At 45.1% G+C, this 24,160-nt stretch overlaps 1 protein-coding gene across 1 annotated transcript in view; it reads left to right on the forward strand.

Moving 5' to 3' along the window:
- The window catches only part of Pappa (pappalysin 1), a 226,188-nt gene that overhangs the window by 196,330 nt on the left and 5,698 nt on the right, over window positions 1–24,160 (forward strand). The window contains exons 18-21 of the mRNA XM_070012448.1: window positions 2,065–2,212; window positions 6,363–6,472; window positions 15,145–15,216; window positions 17,725–17,823. Coding sequence (XP_069868549.1) covers window positions 2,065–2,212; window positions 6,363–6,472; window positions 15,145–15,216; window positions 17,725–17,823 — 429 coding nt within the window. The remainder of the gene's footprint in view (window positions 1–2,064; window positions 2,213–6,362; window positions 6,473–15,144; window positions 15,217–17,724; window positions 17,824–24,160) is intronic.

A 24,160-nucleotide genomic window follows, 5' to 3' on the forward strand; every position in this document is an offset into this window, starting at 1 on the left:
GACAGCCAATTCTTGAATAAACAAAAATATCTATGGGGAGATGAATGGACCAATGGCTAGGCATGGTAGAAGGCACTTCTGGAGAGGATGAAGGAGATACCATCCAGGCTTTATAGGAGAAGAGTGGAGAGAAGGCAGTCAAGAATTCAATGCTTATCCTACGAAATTAAGAGGAGTAAGGGAAAGGTGAGGAAGGGAGGGATGGGTGAAAATGTCAAAAGGGGTGACACTGATGTTCAAAAACTGCTTTGTTCAATGGCAACTTCTTTGTACAACTACTTAAAGATAATGAAAGATGAGTAGAAGTAAAACACCCTTGACTAGCTAGGGAAAAAACGGTAAAGTCAGGTAACCACCATGTCCAAGACTTTGAGGCAATGCATTGTGCAGAATCTGGATGAAATTAGGTCAGCAATGGATGTGCCAGATCCTCTGTTTACCACATACAGGAAAGTGAGGAAAAAGAGAAGAGGGCTGGGTGGGGGGTGGGGAGCAAGCCTAAAAGCAGGACACAGGAGGCTTTAGGACTGAAGGAAGTTGAAACTAAAGTTCAGGGTTCGTGATGGTGCTGTGGCCAGCTAGGAACTTAGAGAACTAAGCAGAAGTAAGGCTGGGGGTGGGGGAGGAAGGTTTGCAGGGCACACATAGGTGGCTGAATAGAAGCTGAAGATCATAGGTAGCTACTCTCTGGTGTTTCTTATTGGTGGAGCATGTTCTGCCTCTCCAGCCTCACATGAACGTTCTTGTCTTATTTGAAGCCTCACAGAAGAAGGTGAATAGATAGCTTCTTCTGAGATCTCTCAGCAGATAGACCCCTGCCTGCACTGAAAGCATCCATGATTCTCCATTTCCTTCAGGTAGAGACTGCTTTCCTGAAGCTAGCATATAAGTACCCCATAATCCTTTGCTCTACCATCTGCTGCCTTCTTCCCTGGAGGCAGAGAACCAGGAACATACCTGCCTTTCCTGTGTTCACTGCATGGGATTGCATTTGTACATGCCCTTCTGTCTTCTAGGCATGTCCCGCCATTCTGTGTCTGCCTGTGAACTCTCTATCCCTGAAGACTCTTCTGTAAATCACCTCCTCTGAGAGGCCTTCCTGGGTTGTACCATCACAATCTTTCCCAGTACTCATGGCCCTAGGGCCATCTTTGCCTTTTCTCCATGAGCAATCACATACACGACTGCTCTCAGGACTGCCTTTCCACCCTCATAAGATACATGCTGGTTTTCCACAAAACTGGGCACACAGTGGACACGAATTTAATTCAGAAGCGATTCTGAAATATTATGTTGGCGTCTTGCAGGCTGGCAGGGTCTTGGAAGGAGGGCCTTTGTCTTCAAGCTGCCTTTGCCTACTACTTTGCAGAAGACCAAGATAGAATGTGTCACTCATCTCAAAGAATTGTGAGAGGAAGATAGAAATATCCTCATACCGGCCTCTTGGGTCCATTATTACTAGAAGTAAAGGGAAGGACAGGGAAGAGAGAAGCCCTTGGAAGGCAAAGTTTCACACTTGAGCATGCCAAGCAGAATCATGACCTAAGATGTTTCCTCTTGAGCTATAAGGGTACAAGCTTTGGTGTGTATATATCTCCTAATGATCAGCCTCAGAACACACATGCTTGCCATCTCTATAAGTACAGGACTGGACAGGCTCTTACTATCTCAAACAACAACAACAATAACAAGCAACACAAATCAAGCTGTGATGGCTCTGATTGAAACTTCTGAAAGACTTCGAAACTAAGAATTAAGGAAACTGGGAGTTACATTGTCTGAGCATTCTGGAGCAAGTTTCTTCCTGTTCTGAGTCCTCCTCAGCTTCTTCATCTGTAGAGCTACCAAAAAAAAAAATACATGTTTTTCAAGATGACTGAGTTTCGGACATTGTCAACTAATTATTTTGGAGTGATTCCAGAGCTGTGGAGAGATGAGAAATTGTTCACTCTTCTTCTGAGAGACAGGCAGGTCTTGTTGGCAGATGGGATCTGTCTTGGTCCTGACTGTGTGTCTGTCTTGTTGGGTCTGTCTTGGTCCTAACTGTGTATCTGTCATGTTCAGGGACAAGGAAGCAACATCATTCACTGCCGGAAAGATGGCACCTGGAGTGGCTCCTTCTATGTCTGCCCGGAGATGCAAGGCCAGTGCTCGGCTCCAAACCAGCTCAACAGCAACCTCAAGTTGCAGTGCCGTGATGGCTATGCCATAGGTATGATAGGCCCAGGAGGGTATGGGAAGCAGTGGTTGGGGGGACATCTACCCAGGAAAGCAGGTGGACCATGCGAAGCCCTTGCATAGGCAGGTGGGAGACAGAGCAGAAGGAGACTGGGATGGTCGCTGTTCTGTGGGGGTCGGAGTGGAGCAGAGAGGTGCATGGGAAGGGCAGAGGTTCAAGGAAGGGATGTTCGTTGAGGGCATGGTGGGCAAATATGGATGGGTTCGTACAGGAAAGCTACTGGTTATCTAGCAGGACACAGAAGGCTCCCAGAGGAAGCAGTGTTTACTAGGGGTTTGAAACAGGTTATCAGGCAAAAAATAGTGAGGGAAGAGAGAGAGAGAGAGAGAGAGAGAGAGAGAGAGAGAGAGAGAGAGAGAGAGAGAGAGAGAGAGGAGGGAGGGAAGGAGTGAAGGAGAGAAGAAGGAGGAGGGAGAGGGAGATGGGGAGGGATCACAGGATCAAGAGAAAAAGAAAAGGGGAGGAGGGAAGAAGGAGAGGAGAGAAGAAGAGAGAAAAAGAGTATAGGGGAGGAGAGCGGGCCATGCTACCAAAGAGCAGACATATTCCTTGTGCCTATCACATTTAGGTCAGCATCCAGGGTGATCCTGGAGGAGGAAGGAGACTTCTACTATTAATCATAGAAGTTGCATCATACTACGCATCCATGGGTACCCGGCTTGTATCTAGCCAGGAACTTGCCCCAGGTCCTGAGACTTAGCCTACTCCAGAGCCTGGCTTCTCTCCATGGCATTTTAGCTGCCTCTAGAGGAGGAAAACTAGCATTTTCAAAATTCTGTCTGTGTTGTGATAGCCAGATCAAGAATTGGGGAGGGGGAGGGGTGGGGGGGACAAGCTGGGGCCCAATGCCAGGGCTTTTCTTGGTCAAAACCAGGCCCTGGGACAAGATGCATTCATCACCAGCTCCTCAGTTCTCTGGGGAAACTCAAAGCCCATGAAATCTGACCCTTATTGAAGGGCAGAAATGTTGACCTCTTGAGCTGATTCCCTAATTGATCATGATGAAGAGCCCAGGGAATTGAATGTCCTTTCTCATGCTCAGCGTGATTTATGGGGCAATCTCGAGTGCTGTCTGGCATAAAAGGTTATCTGAGCATGCATGGAGCTAGCATCCTCTTTACTCAGCACACCCAGTGTTGTCACTGTGTGTCCAAGAGGAGAGGCCTGTAATGAGAGAGCAGAGGTGCCTGGAGACTTATCAGCAGTGCTTGAAGGTGGGACCACAGAAGCTCAGAGAGCAGAAGTTTTTCCTCTAAAGGCAGAACAGGAAGCAACACCATTCCCTTTAGTCCGGGGCACGTGCTCCTAGCCAGGGTAAGAATATCAAAGCGCATGTTAATTCGGACTATGCAGAGTGAATTTTATGATTTTATAAAGCCACCAATACATAGGACTCTCCCCCCTTCTCAGGCAAGTCATAGAAAGAAGAGATCCTCCTATCGTAGGGCCCGACAGCACTGGCATTCTAGAAAGTTTGGGGTGTTGCCATAGTGAGCAGTATGGGCTACTCCATTACAAAGCCAAGACTTTCCCTCTGCATCCTTGGTCATGGGTGTGCATGGCACTGAACACATATGTTTTAGAATAGTCTCGAGAGACAGGCAGAGTGGGTCATGGTGGCATGCTTTTATTCACTGAAATCTGTACGATGTTGGAACCCCATGAACTTCCTAGCCCTGGTGCCATATTTCCAACCAAGGCTACCTGGACTCCTGTCCCATGAATATGATAACCCAGGATGGGTGCTGGGTAGGGAAAGAGATGGAGAGAGAGGGGGCAGGGAGGGAGGGTGAGAGAGAGGAAAAGAGTCACAGGGTGAAAAGGAGGACAGAGAGAATAAAGGAGGAAAAACAAATAGCCCTCCCCACTCCTTCACCTCTAAACATACCTCCTCAACCCTTCCCTGGGTGGAGGGAGCCCCCTTTACCAGGAAGAGGAGTTTAATCAGAGACCTTGTAAGCAGGCAAGGTATGTATCAGGCTAGGGGTCTGGAGGCAGCAGGCAGCCTTGGGTGGCAGTCATGAGCCCTCAGAAAGTCCCTGCTGCTGCTGCCTGTGTGTGTGTGTGTGTGTGTGTGTGTGTGTGTGTGTGTGTGTGTGTGGTGGTGGGGGGGAGCTGGTGAGATCACCATTCTGTAATGGTGCCAATTATGGCTCATAGATCACAACATAGCAGCCTTGGTCCTGAAGCCTTAGAACAAGGCCTGGAGGAGGAAGGAGACCCGAGAGGGATGAAGGGCTCCCATCTAGGACAGGTATACCACCAGTGTCCACCGTGTTCTCTCTCTCTTCTGTCAACCCCTCCCCCCCGCCCCTGCCATCTCTTAGAATAAGGCAACCGTTATCATTTAGAAGATACATCTCTATTTTTTTCTCCCCAAAAGAATTCTATCCTCTTCACTCACCACCTTGTTTCATTTTTGCTCCCTAAAAACTTTAGAACCGGTCCCATGACAGCGCACTCAGTGCTACATGTCTCTGACTGCTCAGTAGTGGTTTCCCCTTATTCTCATTACTCATCTTTTTTTTTGTCTTCTTGTGTTCCTTCCATTTCCTTTCTCTCCTCTGGTCCTTCATCCGTCTCTGTGTCCTATCCTTACCCTCTCTTCTCTCTGTATGGCTATACCTTTGCCCTTCCTTGGGCCTTGAAGCCAGGAGGCACATGCAGCTCTCGGCTTGTCAGCTCTATGCCTTTAGGCGTCCTCATCTACGAAGCAGGTGTGATGACACTGTCTCGTCCTCATCCATTTGCACACTCAACGGTATTGTCTCACTCATTTCACAGCTTTCACCTATTGAGTGTCTGCATCTGCCATACCTAGCTGCAGGTTCTCCACACAGCATGGGGATCAGAGACAGTGCTGGCCCCGCGGAGTTCCACATAGAGAAATGTCAGAATGTGACCGATACCATGATGGCTTTCTATGAGGGTTTTGGCAAATCTGGAAACCAGGGGTATTTCCTGAACAAGTGACACTTGGATGGAGATTGAGGGTCATTAATAATGTGCTAGAAGCAGAGTCTGGAAGGCTCAGGTGATTTTGCAGGGGCTGAAACATAGTGGAGGGGAAAGTGTGGGATGAAGAAGCTGGCGTTACATGCATGTATTCCTCTCATCCTGTAATCGTCACAGAGCTCTCTCAGGGTGTCAGGCTCTTGGGCAGACACAGAGAGGCGTCACTAACACTCTTGTCTTCCAAGGGCAACACTAACTGTGGAGACGAGGCACAGCAGGGAAGGTCCACTGGAGGGAGGCCCATCAGTGCCCTCACAGAAGTAGAGCCAAGGCAATAGGCATTTGGAGGGGGAGTGCTCAGTCAACTGCCCAGACAAGGCAGCTGTTTGGAGCGCTTGATTTGTGCCTTGAAGAACTGATAGGATCTGGTCATGAGAAGGTAGATGGGGAGATCTGAGGTGAATGAGAATTTCTGTTGGAGATGGGAAAGAGTGGGGCTCATGGAACGCCAAGCATAGCCCACTTCCATTGCACCAACCAAAGCATGAGGGTGGTGAGTGGAAAGGAGATTAACCAGACCATGGGAAGCACTACAGGTGAGGATGAAGGCAAGCTGACTTGGTCCTGAATGGGTGTGGGGCCAGGGCTGGGGGGGGGGAGAGGGAGAGGGGGGTGGGAGAGGGGTGTCACTGGAAAAGTTTTGGAGAGGAGAAACCTGTGGCACTGGCCGTCACCTGTCCTGAAGACAAGTGAATGGAATCAGGAAGACTCTAGGTAGGCCTGCCAAGAGAGCACTGAGGTTGGGACACCTAAGTGTAGTCCACTGGCATCAGCTCACAGCAGGCTCCACCCAGAGGAAGGGCAACTTGTGGACAATGGGAGCTGAACCACTATCTTTTTTTTTTATTTTTTGTCAGTCGTGGGGCTTGAACTCAGGGCCTAGGTGCTGTCCTTGCGCTCTTTTGCCCAAGGCTAGCACTCTACCACTTTGAGCTATCGTACTACTTCTGGTTCTCTGGTGGTTAGAGATAAGAGTCTCACAGACTTTCCTACCTGGGGTGGCTTTGAACCATGATTCTCAGATCTCAGCCTGCTAAGTAGCTAGGATTACAGGTGTGAGCCACCAATGCCCAGCTTGTTCCACCATCTTGTACATGCTTCTCCTCAGGGGCAGAGTGTACCACCTCGTGCCTGGACCACAACAGCGAGTCCATCATCCTGCCCGTGAATGTAACTGTGCGTGACATCCCCCACTGGATGAACCCTACACGCGTGGAGGTGAGTGACCAAGACTACCCGCCTACAGATAAAGCAGAAGGAAATGTGGCTGCTAAGCATGTAATAGATCGGAGCCCTAAATTCATCCCTTGGCCTATATTAATCTCATTTAATCAGCATACCTGCCTGCGTGGGCGGGACTTATTCACAAATGATTTCTCCGGATGTCTCATCCAATCTTGTGCTAAGAGCTTGTTCATTTATTGTCCCACTGAATGGTGATGACCGCAGAGAATTGCATCCTGATGTCCTCGTTTACAAGGTGAGGATATGAAGGCACCCAGAACACATAAATAGGAGTCACAAAACAGATCACAGACTAGTGTCTGTCTGACCATAAGGACTACACTCAGAAGGATGGGGTTATTTGCATTCTCTATGGTAAAGCTGGGCTGGCTATCTAGAATCTTTTTCCATACTTATTTCATAGAAACAATGATATGTGCTATTAACTACAGGGGAACGAGTCACATTTAGTGTTGACGGAGCACGTACTCTGCTCAGGGGCCTGGCACTTTGCATGTGAGATCATACATAGACTTTCAACTATGGTAGGTGGTGGGGAGGGTTAGGGTCATAGACAGCAAAATCTTAGACACAGCCTGATGATGATGGCTTGGACTCAAACCTGAGTCCACACCCTATCCGCTGCCATGGTGCAAGATGATTCTAGAGGACCTAGCCTTGACTTTGAGGTTGGACATTTTCTCTTTTCCTGTGTCCTATAATCAATTGACCCCTTTCTTTCTCCCCACTTCCCTACCCCCTCTCGCCCCCATGCTCAGAGCAACTGTGGGACTCTAGTTCTCCAGAACAGCACAGCTCCTGAGTATCCTGCTCTGACTCTTCACCTTAGTGAACCCAGAGAAGATAAGAGCAACGGGATGGGCAGGCGAGATTCCTCTGTGTGTCTGTCCACTACTAGCCTTTCTGCCTGGGGGGAGCAGTTATTATCTGCCCGCTTGTTGCAGATCGAGCTCAGGATAGCTGAGCAGAACCTGATACAGGGTGTATAGTTTCTCAGATGAGTTGAGGGCAGGGCTTGGAGGGCTTACTCAGCGCTTTGGGCATGTGGAATTGGCAGAACCCCTCTGCCCCTACCCTAACCTTCCCCTCTCCTCCATCCCTTTTCCACTTACTCTTCTGTTTTCTTTCTCTTTGCCTCTCTCCAACTTCATTTCCTTTTATCCTACATTTTGCTTTTCTACTCTCTATTTTTCTCTCCCCACTGATACACCTTGTTCGGCTTCCGTCCCCACCAACCTCTGTTTGGGATTTCCTCCCCAGCCACACTTTCCCACAGCCTGCTTTCCTAACTTCAGGCTCTTTCAGCTCAAGGTGCCTTTCCTCATTCCTAGTTCTGCAACCCCACACAGATTTCCCCCCAAACCCCATGCATGTGGATGTGTGAGGCACTCTCAGGAGCAGACAGAGTCAGTGTCAGATTCTCAAGGCAGCTACAGAGCACCAAGCAGAAACCCTTCTGTGTAGGTAGATAGGAACTGAGGGGCACAGGATGGCAGGCCAGAGTCCTGTGTGAGGACAGCAAGGACTCACGATTGGCAATTCATTCCATCTCCCTCTACCCACCCACCTCCTTTCACCCCAGGATGGATGAGCGTCACTCACTCACAGCGGTGATCTAAGAAATCACCAGGCTGCCCCAGTACCCAGGCTCTTGTTGGCCAGGCCCAGCTTCCATGTGAGTCTTCTTACACTCTTTAAGTGAATTCCCACCCACCCCCTTTCTCTTTGTGAGCCCCAGGGCACTAAAGAGTTCAGTTATAATTCACTGTGAAATAAATCCGGGGATTTGAAAGGCTGCAAACCGCCCACCCCCACAGTCACCCACCCGCTGCCTGTCCCTTCCCAACCCCCACCCAGATCCCTAGCCTGCCTGCCTTTATTGATGCTGGTCTACTGAGAGAAAGCCATAACGAGGTTCAGACCTCCACCAGTCTCTGGAGGCCTCATTATCCAGGAGGAAAGAAAAAAAAATGTAGAGAAAGGGAGGAGGGCGAAGGGCATAGATTGATGGTTTCCAGGAATAAGGCAGTAGAGCCAGGGATTGCTGCAAAGTAGACTGCTGGTGTAAGGTACGCCCAGCACCCCCAGCCCCCTGGAGCCCCTGGACAACTATGCTGCCTTCTCAGGGACCTTCTAGCTCCAGTGAGAGGGCAATGGCCAGGAGGTGGCTCAGGTCCAAAGCTGGCTACCTTTGTGCTAGAGCAACACTTAAGGGATGCCTGCTGTGAGCCCGGGACTTGCAATCCCTTACTCCATTGCTCACACCCTCCCCTGTCCTCCTCCTCCCCACCATCCCTCCCCCCATACACATTAGCATCTTAGCCACTTGCATAAGACAGTGAAGGGAGACATCACTCACCTTCCCTGGGCCAGCTTAACATGATAGTTATTCCAGCTCCCACCCTACTGAAGCCCCTAGGAAATGAAGAGCAACAACAAAGGCCTTAGACTGATGGCTCCAAAATTTTAAACAACTACCATCGCGCGCGCACGCGCGCGCACACACACACACACACACACACACACACACACACACACACACACACACACACACACACACACACAAATCCCCTCTGATTTGTAGCATCTGCCAATTTCCATGGTGTAAATATTCACACAACTCATCCCTGAACAAAAAGGTGGAAAGACACAGACACATAGTACTGTCCAGTCTGTGTGGACTACCTGCAGCCCACCATTGACACTTACCCGTGATGGACTCTATTTTAAGACATTCCACATAGCCACAGGCCCGGATAGATGAGTGACTATCTACATGAGGTCAGGATTATGAATCGTGATTGTCACATTAGAACAGTGAGCCCGTGTGGGAAGGACCACAGTCATCTTATTTACCTCCTTCTGCCCAGCACACGGTAAGTAAGCTATTCAGGAAATAATAATGATTGCCAGAGCAGATGGCCAAGATTCTAGTCCAAACCATTGGTCCTTCCTGCTGTGTTTTCTGGGGACAAATGTGATTGCTTCTCTAGGACAGCTTGCTCATTTATGAAAGAAGAACTTGGCCTTTGTTAGGTGTCACATTCAAACAGGTGTGATAGGTAGGCTTATTATCCTATTTATTAAATACCTGTATATCTTACCAATGCTAATAACATCAGAAAAACTGACAGAAAGAGATAATACACCTATATGCCTATACCCAACTTAAAATAAAACTACAGAGTAACTTCTTTTGCTTTCCTGAAATATAACTTCCATGCTAATGTGAAGCATACAGCTTATGTCTAAAGTTCTTATATACATGTATATATTATATCTGCATATATATGTATATATGCTTCTGAGCACACTACCATATCAGAATTTGAACCCTTCTGTCTCACAGGGAATCCTCCCCTCCCCCTGCCAGGCCATGTCTCCATCACCAAGGTAACCAGTGTTTTGGTCTCTATCTCTATAGATTAGTTTTGCTTATTTTTAGCTTCTTGTAACTGAAATCAGTGCAAATGTCTCATGAGCCTCTTACATAGGCATATTTTTAACTTACACCAAGAAAAACACTATATCCATTCTTTGCTTGTTTTTTGCTAGGTTAACCCCCTTTCAGTCCCCCTCCTCACACATACATTTTGAAAGAGAAAAAAGCTACCAAAAAAAAACCCTACCTCTTTCTGTTTTGGACTAAAGGAAGGAGATTCAAACTCTCAAGTATAGGTAGAAATATTCTTCAGGGCTTGGTACTTGAGAGACCTCAGAGATTGGTAGGGACTGTGGTGAAATATGAAAAACATCTTATTTTTTTTTTCTTTTTTGGCTATTCCCAATAGCAGGCAGACAGCTCTAGCCAAGGGCAGCAATGTGGAAATGTGGGCCTAGTGTGACCATGTTTTCTATTTTTTTTCCTTGAGCACAATAAATCTGGAGTTTTTCAAATTTGAAGTCTCTTTCTTTGCTTTTAATATTGGCAAACTAATTTTGACCTTTTCTAGCACATGTATGTGCCAAAGCAAACATTTCTGTGGATTGTATGGCCCGGGAGCTTGCTGGCTTGCAACCCTTCAATGCGATGGGCTTGGATCTTTCTGTGAGATCCAGCTTGGATTGCTTGTAACGAGGAGAAGGAACAGTCCTCCGTCCACTCCTGACGAGAACTTCCTGTCAGCTTCTTTGGTGCCTCTGGCTCAGAGAGATCAAGAGACCTCCACAATACAAGATGCAGCCTTCATCCTCAGAAGCATATAATTCATCTACGTAGTTGAGCCTTTGGCTTCTGAAATTTAAAAAAAAAAGCAATGAAAGAAGAGAAAAAAGAAAGAAAAAAAAGAGAAAGAAGTGGAGGTAGAGGAAGAGGGAGATGAGGAAAAGGAGGAGGAGAGAAGAGAAGAATGAAATCGGAAGGAGTTGACTGTAGGAAAGGGACATGATCATTGACAGATTATGATATGATGTGTTTGCTTGGACACTTCCTTGTCTGCCTTCTCACCGGGTTCTCAAACTCTAAGAAGGTAAATTCTTTCACCATGTTGCAGACGGAGCTATGGCCCAGAGATGTCATCACTGTCCAATTCACATAACTAATGTGGTTGAATTTAGCTGCATGAATTTCAGGACCATTCTACACATTGAAAAGTAAACCTTTGCAGCATATATACACAGAGTTTGCAGAAATCTTCATTGTAAAGGAAGATAGCAATGCTATCTTCCCTACCTACCCTGCTAAGACTCTAAAGTCGTTGGTGCCTAGTACATCCTGGCTGTCTGATGTACAGACAGAAATATTAAAATATTAAACATATTAAAAACTCTGGAGAGGAGGCTGTACATGAAGAAATACAGAATCTACTGCTTGCTCATCTACTGGTGAACACACACATACCTCCACTCACCAGATCATGTGTTCATTCGATCATGTATTCAACTATGTGCCTCTAGTTGGAGGATATTGTTTATACACTGAAAATACATGTGGATGCTCAATGACTGAGAACAGTAGACAAAAATAATAACACTAATTGATATGATTTACTCCTGGCTATCTTCTCTGAGCCATCTCTTTTGGGCTCTTTCCCTTCCTGCCATATGTCCTCCAAACCCATCCATCTTTTCAAACCTTTATCTTTCCATTGATCCAAAGAGAAAGCTCTCAGTTCTTATATCTTCAGAAGCTAAGAGAGTTTGAAGGAGATTATAGGGTTCCAAGCATAGAACTTGAGTTAGGTTTAATTGCTGTCATTGCCGGTCTCCATGATCTGGGGCAGATTGTTTCACTTCTCAGTGCCTTGGTTTCTTCTTGGGGTAGGGAAGAGACAAAATGATAGTAAGAAGTCATTGAAATGACAGCTCTGTGCACAGAGCATGGAGAATGGCAGTCGTATACCAAGGGGTTTTATACGATGATGAGGAGGAGGATGGTGCTAGTGTTGATGGAGGTGCTGATGGCAGTGATGATCATTTGATGGTGGTGGCAGTGGGGCTGAGGTGACGGAGATAAAGGAGGAGGAAGAAATGGATAACAGCAGTGGGGGCAGAAGGAATTGGGGTGATGTATTGTCGTTGCTGCTGCTGCTGCTGCTGCTGGTAATGATGCTGATACTGTTACAATGATGACAATGAGGGCCATGAAGAAAAGACACTTCATTCTTCCTTCCCACCAAGGTGGGAGATGAAAGCTGTCTTACACAACCTGGATTGCAAGGCTCTGATTGGACTAAATATCCTTGGCATTAGAAGGAATAAGGCCGATAGGGGAGGGGCCCAATCAGGGATCTTGGAACTTGTGATATAAACAGCCTGCTCTTTCCTTCCATTTCCATAGCCTGTTCCCTCTCCCAATTCCCCTAGCACACAGAGGGGCCCTGTAGTAAGAAAGGTGGGGTGAGCAGCCCTGAGTAATAGTGGAAAGTTCAGAAGCCTTGGAAAGATAAATAGGCTCATGCAGATAGTATAAAAGTTCATTTTCTGGACTCACGTCAGGTAAACCTCAACCACACCAAGACACTCCTACACATGTATTAAGTTAACTCTGGACCCTGAACCTGCTCTTTTTCTACATCTTAAGTCTTTTCTAAATTCCCCTCAACATCATTGGGTTTGGGCTAGGAATAGACCCCAAACTCACAAAAACAAATCAGGTTAAAGCAATTGGTGGATGAAAGCAGGTGGGCTGTTCAACACCGGTCCCATGATTGAAAGCAGCTGGGAGGAAGAGGCTGAAGACTGCTCACGTTCCTTCATCTGTGCTTCTTCCTTGTGTTCCCTACCTGATCCCCGATCCTGGAGCAGGCAGAGATGTCTAAAACCCAGGACCTGCCCTCAAGAAGATTAGAGAAGTGGTCCAAGAAGCCACATGCACATCCATCTATCTCAGTGCAGTGTCACAAGAAACCTGTGAACTATCACAGCACCCATTTCACAGACAAGAGAACAAAACCTCACCATGCCATTTGATAAAGCAATTTTTAAAATAAGTATTGCAACGATTCTACTTCAACTCTTATGGCTGGTTTATCATGGTGGTTCATGCCTGTAATCCCAGCACTCATGAAGCTGACATAGGTGCATTGCCAGTTTGTGGCCAGCCTGAGATACACAAGACCATGCATTATAAAACAAACAAAAATCCTATTGCTTTGCCCATATATCACAGTGTGAGTATCAGGAGACGATCGTCAGTGTTCATAGAGGCAGGACGGAGCTAGATACTTGACATTGCATTGTGACAGAGACTGGGATATTCTCAGGGTATGCTCTTTGTCCAAGATCTTATTTGATCCAGCCAACACTACGCTCACCCTCTAAACAGGATGCCATGTTTGGCATAGCACATGCTCTTCTGATGCTCTAGAAGAGAGGAAGAGAAGTGGGAGAAATTATTGAGCCTTAGTAAAAAAAAAATCATCATTATTTTGAGATGGATCTCAGTAAATATTTACTGAGCATCTCTGTGTACCAGGTACTGTTGCACACGTGGGAGATCCAAAACAGGAACATGACATGTTGTGGAGCAGAGAGGAAACGCATGCAGCTTGGTCCGTCCTAGCCTGGAGTCACATGACTTCCTTCATAGTCACAAGCTTGCCAAGAAACCCAATTACACTGTGGCTGTCCTATAAGTCTGCCCTTGGGAGAGAAGGGCTTGGTCATAAGGTTTCCTCACATTCTGGTCTATATGACTGTTCATTTCTTAATTAAAATTAATCAACTGGCATTTGTCCAGGAGAGCAATTCCTGGCCATATAGATTTCCATGACAGGTTCCCAGCACAGCAGAGCTATTGCTGCACATCCAAGTGTGTGTTATTTCTTTTCTTTAAGGAAATAATTATCACCTCACATGAAAACTGAGGCATCTGTGAGAATAGACAAGGGAGCTTCTAGGATTTTTATGATTGCTCTGTTCCTGAAACTATTTTATCTTCCCAGTTTTGTTTATCTTTCTTCTTTCACCTCCTTTAAAAATATTGTCATGTTGGATTTTTGCGCTAGGAGCTGCCTTAAATCATCTCTGGAACAATTGCTTGTTTTAACCCCTGTTTTCTCTACTTAGCAGCTTGGGGGAATTTATTCTCCTATGACACAAGATTAATGCCCACCTCACAGCATGGTGGCAAGAAATAAATAAGATCATGCATAAAGTAATTAACACCACCAAGGCACTCAATATATTTTAGTTGTCATTATCATCATCATCATCATTAGTAGTATTAAAGGAGGCTATAAATAAGTACCTTCATGCATACCTGTGCACTCTGCCTGAGTGGGTTGGGAAAAACCTCACAGATGAAGTAAGTCTTGAGCAGATATTTAACAAGATAATGAAAGACTCTCCAAGGGGCAAGATGAAGAAGGGACAGCAAGGACAAATTCTCTGAAATCCAAAAATGTGGAAAACCAGGAATTGTGAGAAGGCCCACATTATAGAGCAGACAACAGCAAGAAAGCATATATCTCTGTCTTTCTGAGGTTCCTAACCACAGTTTAGCTCATTCCCCTCCCAATCATGTGGCTCTCAAACTATATTGTACACCACAATGATCAGAGAAGCTCATTGTTTTTGAGATGCAGGCCGAGGCCCTAGCCTTAGACAGTCAGAATCCTCAATTCAAAAGCAGGGCTGAGGAACCTGCCTTTCTAAAGGCCTACTGTGGGGATTCTGGTGAAAATGATCCTTAGCTCATGCTTTGAGCTCCACACCGGTTTCCTACCCTTAGCCACACACATGCCTGCGTACATACCATACATGCACAGACAATCCCCCCTCCCCCAAGTCCTTCCTTCTCTCCAACTATCTAGCAGGTCAAAGATCATCCAAGGATCTTTCTGAAGGTTTTTTTTTTCAGTCATGTTGCCTTCCCTCAATTTTGCTTCTCCTCCACCCGTTCTGCTGCCAGGGAACTAGGGAATGATGACGCATATGGTGAACACAAATATTATTCTAATCTTATGGCTTCTGTTATTGCAAGTACCTGGGCAAGTTCTTCATGTAAATACCAGGGTGAAGTCAGAATTTGGAAGGTCTAAAAAGAGGTGAGGTGTGATGCCAACATAGGGTTGGCTCCCTCCTCAAACCAAACTCATCTGACCTCTCTCTCTCTCTCTCTCTCTCTCTCTCTCTCTCTCTCTCTCTCTCTCTCTCTCTCTCTCTCTCTCTCTCTCTCTCTTTCTCCCTCCATCTCTCTGCAGAGAATTGTCTGCACTGCTGGCCTGAAGTGGTATCCTCATCCTGCTGTGATTCACTGTGTCAAAGGCTGTGAGGTGAGTTACAAGGACAAACTCCACAGATCCCCAGAGTTCATTCGAAGGTGGTGGTTGTGATATTTATGATGGCTATCATCCATGTCTACTGATTACTGTAAATATTCATTTGGCAGCCTTCCTAGAGAGAGATCAGCAAGTCCATTTTATAGGGGGTAGGACTGAGGCAGGGAGATATGAGGATACATACATAAGCATATAACTATTTGACAGCAGAGTTTGAGAGTCCAAACCAAGCTTTTCTCTCTCTAACACCTGGAGTCCATGTAATAGTGGGTCTGCAAAGGATGAAGGGAGTGAGGCTATATTGATTTAGCATCTATAATATGCCAGGAATTTTACCCTCATTACCACATTTACAGAACCTCATGAGGTGATTTTTTTTAAATTCCATTTTAATGATGACGTCACCTGCAGATGGATTCCTTTTGTCCACAACTTAATTGTTCACTCCTTTCCACCTCAGACATAATTTGAATAACTCCACCATGGAGTCAAAGTGAAAGATCCTTTCTGACCCTGTAATTTCTCTGTTGAGCCATTCCCTGGGATCAGAGACAAGTTTGGCATCGGGCACTGTGTAGGTTCTTGGGATACAGCTGTGTTCTCAAAGGATGCCCCGCCTCTCCATGGAACTCACAGGCGTTTCTGTACACCCCTATATGCTTGCACTAAAAATGCCTTGCATTTCAAAAGCCTTGTGTGTCAAATCTCTACGGCTCCCCCACCAGAGCCCAGGGAGGAAAATTCAGGTCACTCCCTAGAAAAGTTCATATTGGAATAGAATCCTTAGGATGTCAGAACTAGAAACATTCTTTCAGCTCATCTAACGCTAAGCACTTATTTTACAGATGGGTAAGCAGAGGCTCAGTGGCCTGGTCTAGAATGTGATGGAATGCCAAAAGTGGGAAGGCTTTTAATATGTTCTAGTTCTACTTGCAGTTTTATTTTTAATTGGAAAATGAGGACCAGAGAGTGAGTAGAGTGCTCACAGTTTTTACAGCATGATAATTACAGAGCCAATGAACCCAGGTCTCCTGACTTCCAGGCTTCTGCCTTTACTCCTCTCCTAGGTAATCCCTTCCCCTTGAGCAGTAAATGTTTTGACTAATCCCTGGGCCACACATTTCTTTCTGCATGTTGGGCGGGGACCCTGTGTGGCATCTTCTCGGGTACATAGCAATGTAGGGGTTAAGAAAGTCCACTCATTCCCCATACAACCAGGAGTGGCAAGGTCTTAGAGCTGTTGCTTCCTTCCATCTCTCTGGATCAGTCCAGTAGTTTGGGAGAAAAGCAGCTTGAGTTACCTGGGCATTGATTCTGCTAAGCTAGCAGTCTGGGTAACCAGTATGACAGCAAAATTTGATCCTTCTGACTCAGCAGCAAGGCACAGTGACCCTTACCTGTCAGGCTTTGAGCTCTGACAGCGATGCTTATCGCCTTTGCTCTTGCAGGTGGCTCGCCTCTTTTCCTTCCCTCCTTAACATTAGAGCTAATAGTTGAGTCATATGGAGCCAAAGTATGCTCAGAAGAGCGACAAATACTGGAGAGAGAGAGAGAGAGAGAGAGAGAGAGAGAGAGAGAGAGAGAGAGAGAGAGAGAGAGAGAGAGAGAGAGAGAGAGAGAGAGAGAGAAAGAAAGAAAGAAAGAAAAGCTAGAATGTCGTTGTGTAAATAAGAGGAATTGGAGAAACATGGGGCTAAATTTGTTCAAATAACTACTCTTTGTACTGTCAATGTAATTTTATATTATCTTCAAATAGTTGCACAAAAGGACTTCAGTTCAGCAGGTCTGTTTATGGGTACCGTGCATCATGATCACAGTGTTACCCACAATGTGATTTAGACCAAGTGTTTTTCTTACTCATCTGCAAGGTAGCAATAATAATGCAAACCTTGTTTGGAGAAAAAGAAAGTTTGTAAAGGCATGTAACATCCAGTACATCTTCATTCCTCTGTTAGGGAATCTACCAGTAATACACATATTCTTGAACTTAATTCCTAGGAGTTCTAGTCTATGTGAAGAATTCTTGTGCAGTTTATAGTGAGCATCCTACTTTATTGGCATGTATTTTAGTATAAATTACCTTTTGATTGCACTGCCAAGAAGAAGGGGATGTAGGATCAAATATTCTTACCATTTATTTTCAAGTAAAATGAACACTCAAGGTGAATACTCACAAAGACCTGGTTTGGTGGGAGGGCTGGGGAGGGAGAGGTGCTGGGGAGAGGATCTACTCAATGGCCTCGCATTCCCCAGCATACAAGAGTACATCTCTCCACAGAACCACATGTCAGCTGGAAGAAATGTGACAGATAATTATTTGTAAATGGTAAAAAAAAAATAAATCACGAATCCAATGGGGGGTGCTGGGATTTGAAGCTAACTAGTCTGACTATCGAGGTTCATGAGAAGATGAGAAATGGCTAGCTGCCCATGGTGGCCTAAATGAAGCGTTGGGGCAGCTTCCACTTTTCATGTCTTTCCTGCATCTCTCCCCCTTCACAGCCCTTCATGGGAGACAATTACTGTGATGCCATCAACAACCGAGCCTTCTGCAACTACGATGGTGGGGATTGCTGCACCTCCACGGTGAAGACTAAAAAGGTAGGCCAGAGTGGACAGGAGAGCCTCCCCGCTGCCTCCTGCAAGCTCTCCAGCTTGCTGGCTAGGGGGCACCTCTCTCTGCTGCGTATGACCCTTCTGATTCTAGCTGGAGCCATTTCAGGGTGAGCCACGGCTGCCAGGGAAGTTGGGAATGGGACTCATCCTCATGGAAGAGGAAAGCAGCTATTCCCAGCAGCAAAGATGGAGTGGAGGTGGATGAGGTACCAAGCCTTGCCATTTTCTCCTCTTGACATTCCAGGAAGCTCAAGCAATAGTTGGCCTTGGATGGCCACAGGGCAGGATGGGGGAAAATTCTGTTTCATGTCCACTATAGGCAGTCCCTTAAGGGGAGAGGAAGAGAGCTGTTCTCTCTCTTAGCCTTCCTCTCTTACTTATTAAACCTGTTTATTTCCCGCCTATCTGTCGCCCCCATCCCCACATCATGGGAAATTTCCTTCTTCTGACCACGTAGGCTGAGTGTTTATCCATGGAGAAGATATGCTTCAAGTTTCCTCCTGAATCACAAGAATTCCATCACTTGTCATGTGAATGCTGAGTTGTGGCTTGGATCTCCATAATATTGTCTCATGTAGACTCCAGAACAGTCTAGCAAAGTAGAAAGCTGAGATTTAGAGAGAAGTGGAATCATTTGCAGCACCAGGTGACTGACCTGTGTGTGTGATAGTTACGATTTCCTACCTCCCAAATGTCACCATGGTATTCATTGAAAGCTTACTCTTGGCCAAGCATACTTTTAACCCTATTACATGTGATTTCATTTCATCAAAAGAGTTGCCCTTTTGTGGTTATATCTTTTTGTCCTCACTTAATACATGATGAACTTGTGACTGGGAAAGGTCAAAGCTACCTAGACAGAGATCCAGGGAATTGTAACCATACATCACTAGTTCTGAAGATCTTGCAATGGCCTTGTGTCTTGGCCAAATCTCTTGACCTCCCTTTGTAGTAAGTGAGCTTCTTGCTTTGTAGGTCTCCTAGAATGGAATTCCTGGCATGAACTTCAGGCCTGGGTGTGAGCTTCAACACCTTTTCTCAGACTTCCTTCTCTCCAACTCTCCACCTAAGTTGCTTTTTGGTCTCCAAGGCTATGGCCTCTGAGTTACTTGGCTCAGCCTAGTGTCTGTCTACTAACTCCATTCTTTCTCCCCTGTTTGTGTAGTCACCAGTGGTTCCCCACATCCACCTTGCAGAATGACCTGAACCCAGTTGGCAGACAAGAGCAAGACAGTGCAGGAAAGTCGGTCTGACAGGGGTGTCCAATTTCCCACCTAGACACCTGCCTGCAGTGTGAGGCAGACAGGAAGAGGCAAGATTCTGATTCTAAGCATATGGGCTTGTTATTTTCTTGCTGGACCCCTAAGCTGCCTCTAATAAAGAGCAGATTTACAGAATTGTTCCCCCACCCCCCGCAATGATTTCCTTTTATAACAATGATGGCTATTATTATTTCCTATTATAACAATAATGATTTCCTTTTATCTACTTGTTACTGGAATTGTTGTTAAGCAAGTCTGTGTTGGGGGTATGAAGCAGGAAAGGGAAATGTCTTTAGCATCCTCAACATATGGAGGCTTTCTAAGGTGTGGTGGCCTGGAACACTAGTTTTAGTCAGTACTAGTGCTAAAGTTGCTAAGATACTGGTTCTGGAAGTTGTGAAGGAAGTACAATACAGTCCTGTCTCATTAGCTCTGTGAGCATGGGCAGGCCAACTCACCTTGGGTTTTCTCTTTTTTTTTTTCTCTCCCTTTCTTCTCTTCCTCTCTTTTCTTCTCACTCCTTTCTTTTCTTCTCTCTTCTTTGTTTTCTCTGTTTCTTCTCTCTCCTCTTCCCTCTTTCCCTCCTTCTCTCCCTTCCTTCCTCTCTGCAAATCTCTTTCTTTACATTTCCTAGGACACAGTGTTTTGATGTAGCCCAAACTGTCCTGGAACTCCATATATAGGTCAAGCTTCTGCTTCAGCCTTCCAAGTGCTGGGATTAATAGACATTAACTACCACACCACATATATGTGCATTAAATTCACATCTAAGGTCTCTTCCTATGACTTCTTGGATGAGCTGGTCCCTTGTAGTCTGATCTTATGAACAAGTCCAATTTTTCAATCTCAGAATGACAAGTTTCTATCACCATTGTCAGCACCATAACCCCATCATGAAGATAACAACACCAGTAACAGCACAACCATCATCATGATCACCAACAATCACCATGATCATCATCATCATTTCTTCAATTCTGGTTGTAGGGTATATTTTGCCTAAATGCTTTTCTAGAAATATGTGAACTAATTCTATGTGGTAGAACTCATTTATCCACACAGACACTTTATCCATATTTAAATACATCACTGTATACATTACTTGCTTAGTGCCCTATCTGTATCTACCCTACCCATATAACAGAAAAGCCCTCCTATTTCATTACTTCAAGCCTCAACTATTGGCTCTATTATTTTCAATGTATACTGCGAAGACCCTAAATTTCAAGAAGGTGAAATAATTTCTCCAAGGTACCATAGCCAGCAGGTGGTAGATCCAAAGGTTTCTAACATCAACACAGGATGCTTCTTGTTACACACACACATACACACACCAACACCCCCCACACAACTGCTTCTTGTTGAGTCTGACTCAGATTCCAGCCCTTACCTGTCTCCCAGCCCTAGACAAGTCCCAAGCTAGAAACATGTACATTTGCCTGAACTGCATTCCTGCACTGCTCACACCCACAGATTGAGGTGTTGTCTTGGGCAGCTCCCCTAAAAGGAGATAACCTGTGTCTGAGCACCATTTCTGGCCCAGAAGGAAAGGGAAGGAACCTTGGTGTTGAGTCATTGACTTTGCCTTGTTCACATAGCGTGGAGTGGGTCCCCAAACCACTTATGGTACAGCCTAGCCTCATGGTGCTAAGAATCTGCAAATGTGCACTAACCACCATGATGTTTGAGCTGTGTGTGGTAGGATTTCATGGGAAGTCATCTGGGAGAGAAGATGAGAATCTGAGAATCTGAGAATCGAGCATAGAGCTCAGACTATTGGCATATTAGTCATCTCTCTATGTCCCAGTTTCTTCCTCTATGATGAGAAGATACCTGTGGTCTTCCTGCTTTCTGGGGGATGGGACTGAGAACTGCTCACAATCACAGATGCAGATCCAAGACCACCTACTCTTCAGTGACCCGCCATCTTACATGTAGTTGCCTCTAAGGTGTAAAATGAGGATCACAAGAGTAGATGGCTTATTGGCACGGCTGGGGAGTATGAGTGAAACCATACACATTGAGTTTAGCTCAGTGCCAGGCATACCATAAGGGATAAAGAAGACAAGGGATGAGAAGACAAGAATATCCATGAGCCCTGACGGGTTGTGAAGGAAGTGCCTTCTTGTGCCTTCTACTCTTAAGTATTTAGAATGGAGGTTAGAATCTTACACCATCAACTCACTGATTGTTGCTGTGGCCCAAGGCAAGTTTGTTTTTGCTTTAAACATTGTGAAGCCTCAGTTTTCTTGCCTTTGAGGTGAGCAGCTAGTAATGATAGCCTTCCAAGGTTGGAATATATCTAGCATGTTGAAAAGGCTTGTGCACATGGTAGTGCATGACTAGCTTGTGCACATGGTAGTGTTCACAGCTTGAACCTTCTTGAACAGACATCCTCAAGCCTCTTCTAAATCAAAGCATGTACTCCCCAATCTTGTCTCCTAGCTTTAAAACCCCAGTCAGTAAGGGATATACTGGGTACTTCACAAAGAAGCAAAACAAAGGTACACGCATCTCTATGTATCTCCTCTGTTTTGAGCAAAATAGGAGCTTTTTTGGAGCCACGCTGATGGCATTGACTCATCACCACATCCGGTGAGGCCTTTGTGAGTAAATCTATCTCACAGATAGGGGTTGGGTCCACAGTGTGGTAGAGGCTTGCTGAGATTCCTGCAATGTGTAACGTGCAAACTACAACTGAATTCCAGACTTTTAGCTAGTGCTCAGTAAACATAGCTAACACCTACAGGCATATGATGGAGACTAGAAGTCAGTGTATTTGCCATCTAGCCTTTACTATATTCAGATTGGTTCTTTTAGTTCCCAAATGTGTTTCCTTTGGGAAATGCTTAACCTTCCTGAGTTTCTCTGAGGAGGATAACGATTGTAACACAATTCCATTGTAACCAGAGCAGCCAGATTAGCATGAGAAGCTAACTAATCCCAGGACTTGCAAGCTAATGTTTTAGAAAAGTTAATACATTTTAGATGGGAGAAAGTGGGGAAAGTCTTACGTTTATAACTCTTAGGATGGTGGGAGGTAGTTCAATCACAGATCACTTGCCTATCAGGTATTTATTAATTCTCTGGGTTTGATACCCAGTAAAACACACACACACACACACACACACACACACACACACACACACACACACACACACACACACACACACACACACACACACACACACACACACCCCACACACAAACATACATGCACATACCCCTAATTCTTTTCTGAGCCTATCTTTGCTTTCTATCTTTCCCATACTGAGAAGGATTTCAGGCAGATGAAAAGTTAAGAGGCCATAAATAACTGCAATTCTTATTATACATATAGGAAAACTGAAGTCCAAAGATGGGAAATAACTTGTACAAAGTCACCCAGTCAGTGAATGCAAGAACAGAGACTCCTTGGCTCATATTTTCTGTCTGTTCATGCATTCATCTTTTCATCCAATTCATGGCCCTACTGACTGCTGTGACTTGATAGAGATAAAGTTCAACAATAGATCTGGTCCCTTCCGAAACTATGCTGGCATGCATATGATTCAGTATGCCTTTCATGAGAAGGGTGTAAAAATAGGGTGTACTGATATGGTATCAAGGTGATGGTACCAACTTTCTCCAGGCTAATGAGGAAAGAGGTGATACTTGAGATAAGACCTAAAGAATGAAAAGGAGCTGGCCAATGAAGAGCAGCTAGAACAGAAGAAGATACATGGGTAAAATTTTTAAAATAAAAATTCATTTGGAATACTTTAGGAACAGGAAAATTAACAAACAAGCCACACAGAGAGTTGGTAAGTGGGGAGTGGATGATACAAAGCAAACTCTGGGAATTACATAGAGATCAGATGATACTAAACCTTGAACTTGTGGAGTCCCTTCTAAGTAACAGAATTTGCTGAATATTTGCCTGTGTGAGATGGAAATGTGAAGTTATCTTAAAGGGTCTTAGAGCAGAAGAGGAAAGAATTGAGTTACAGAGTTACACAAAAGATGATATTGGTAACTAGATCTTTGTAATAGTAGAATAAGACAAGAGCAGAAGGGGACAGATAAAGGGATGGGTGACTTGAGGACAAAGAGGTTGTCCAAGTATGGGAGCTGGGCTAAAAGGGGTAATAGGCAGGGAAGATGGTGAAATATGAGTCAGACAGAGAGATCTGATTCAGCACATATGTATTCAGCCTTGAGCATCTCCTACGTGTTGGACCATGTGCAGAAGCTTCTGTGTATTTCTATTTTGTTCAGTCCTCAGAACCATATGAAAGATAACATTTTCTTTTGAATTTCCCATTTATAGATGTGGAAACTCAGGGCCCTAGCCGTGAAGAAAATTTCCCAGAATTATTCACTCAGTCTGAGGCAAGTGGGATCCAGCCCAGGATGTCATTCTCCACATGTTAACTTAGCTAGGAGAGTTTGACTTGGCTCTGACCTCAGTTTCCCCATTTGGGCTGTAGGCTTTTTCTTTCTATGCATCTTCCAATTATAACACTCTTTACTTTCCTTGAAAATGAAGAGGTTGTGGAGAAACAACTCTAGAGGTTATGGAAGAATACTCTAGAGTCTAGATTCTAACCCTTGTAGATTTATTCTGCAAAATCTTGGCAGCTGGAGAGTAAATGTCCTGAACTGAGAAGAGCAAGTAGTTGTAAACAAAAAGAGAAGCATTGCATGGGAAAAGAAACAAAACTGCTTAGCATTGCATATTAATTCAAACGGAAAAAAGAAGCAAAGTGGCTTCTTAGATGTAAAAAAAAATGGAGAAGTGGATAGAAATATGTTCTTTCTGTGACTTAAGACTCAAGGAAAGCAAAAACCAATAAGACTGTATGGTCTCTGCATCAGTAGCTATTGAATTGATGGTAAAAGAGATGAGAGGAGAAGAGGAGAGGAAAGAGATAATGAGAGCCAGAGAAGAACAGAAAGAGAGAGATATAGGAAGATTGTGTGTAGATGTTTGGACAGGATTTTGTGTGCATGTATATATTTACATATAGAATTTGGCACTTAGATTATGTCAAACACAGTACCAGGTGTTTTTATGAGCT

Source organism: Dipodomys merriami, unplaced genomic scaffold, assembly GCF_024711535.1.
Source record: "Dipodomys merriami isolate MVZ:Mamm:240054 unplaced genomic scaffold, mDipMer1.0.p SCAF_11, whole genome shotgun sequence".
Classification (NCBI taxonomy): Eukaryota; Metazoa; Chordata; class Mammalia; order Rodentia; family Heteromyidae; genus Dipodomys; species Dipodomys merriami.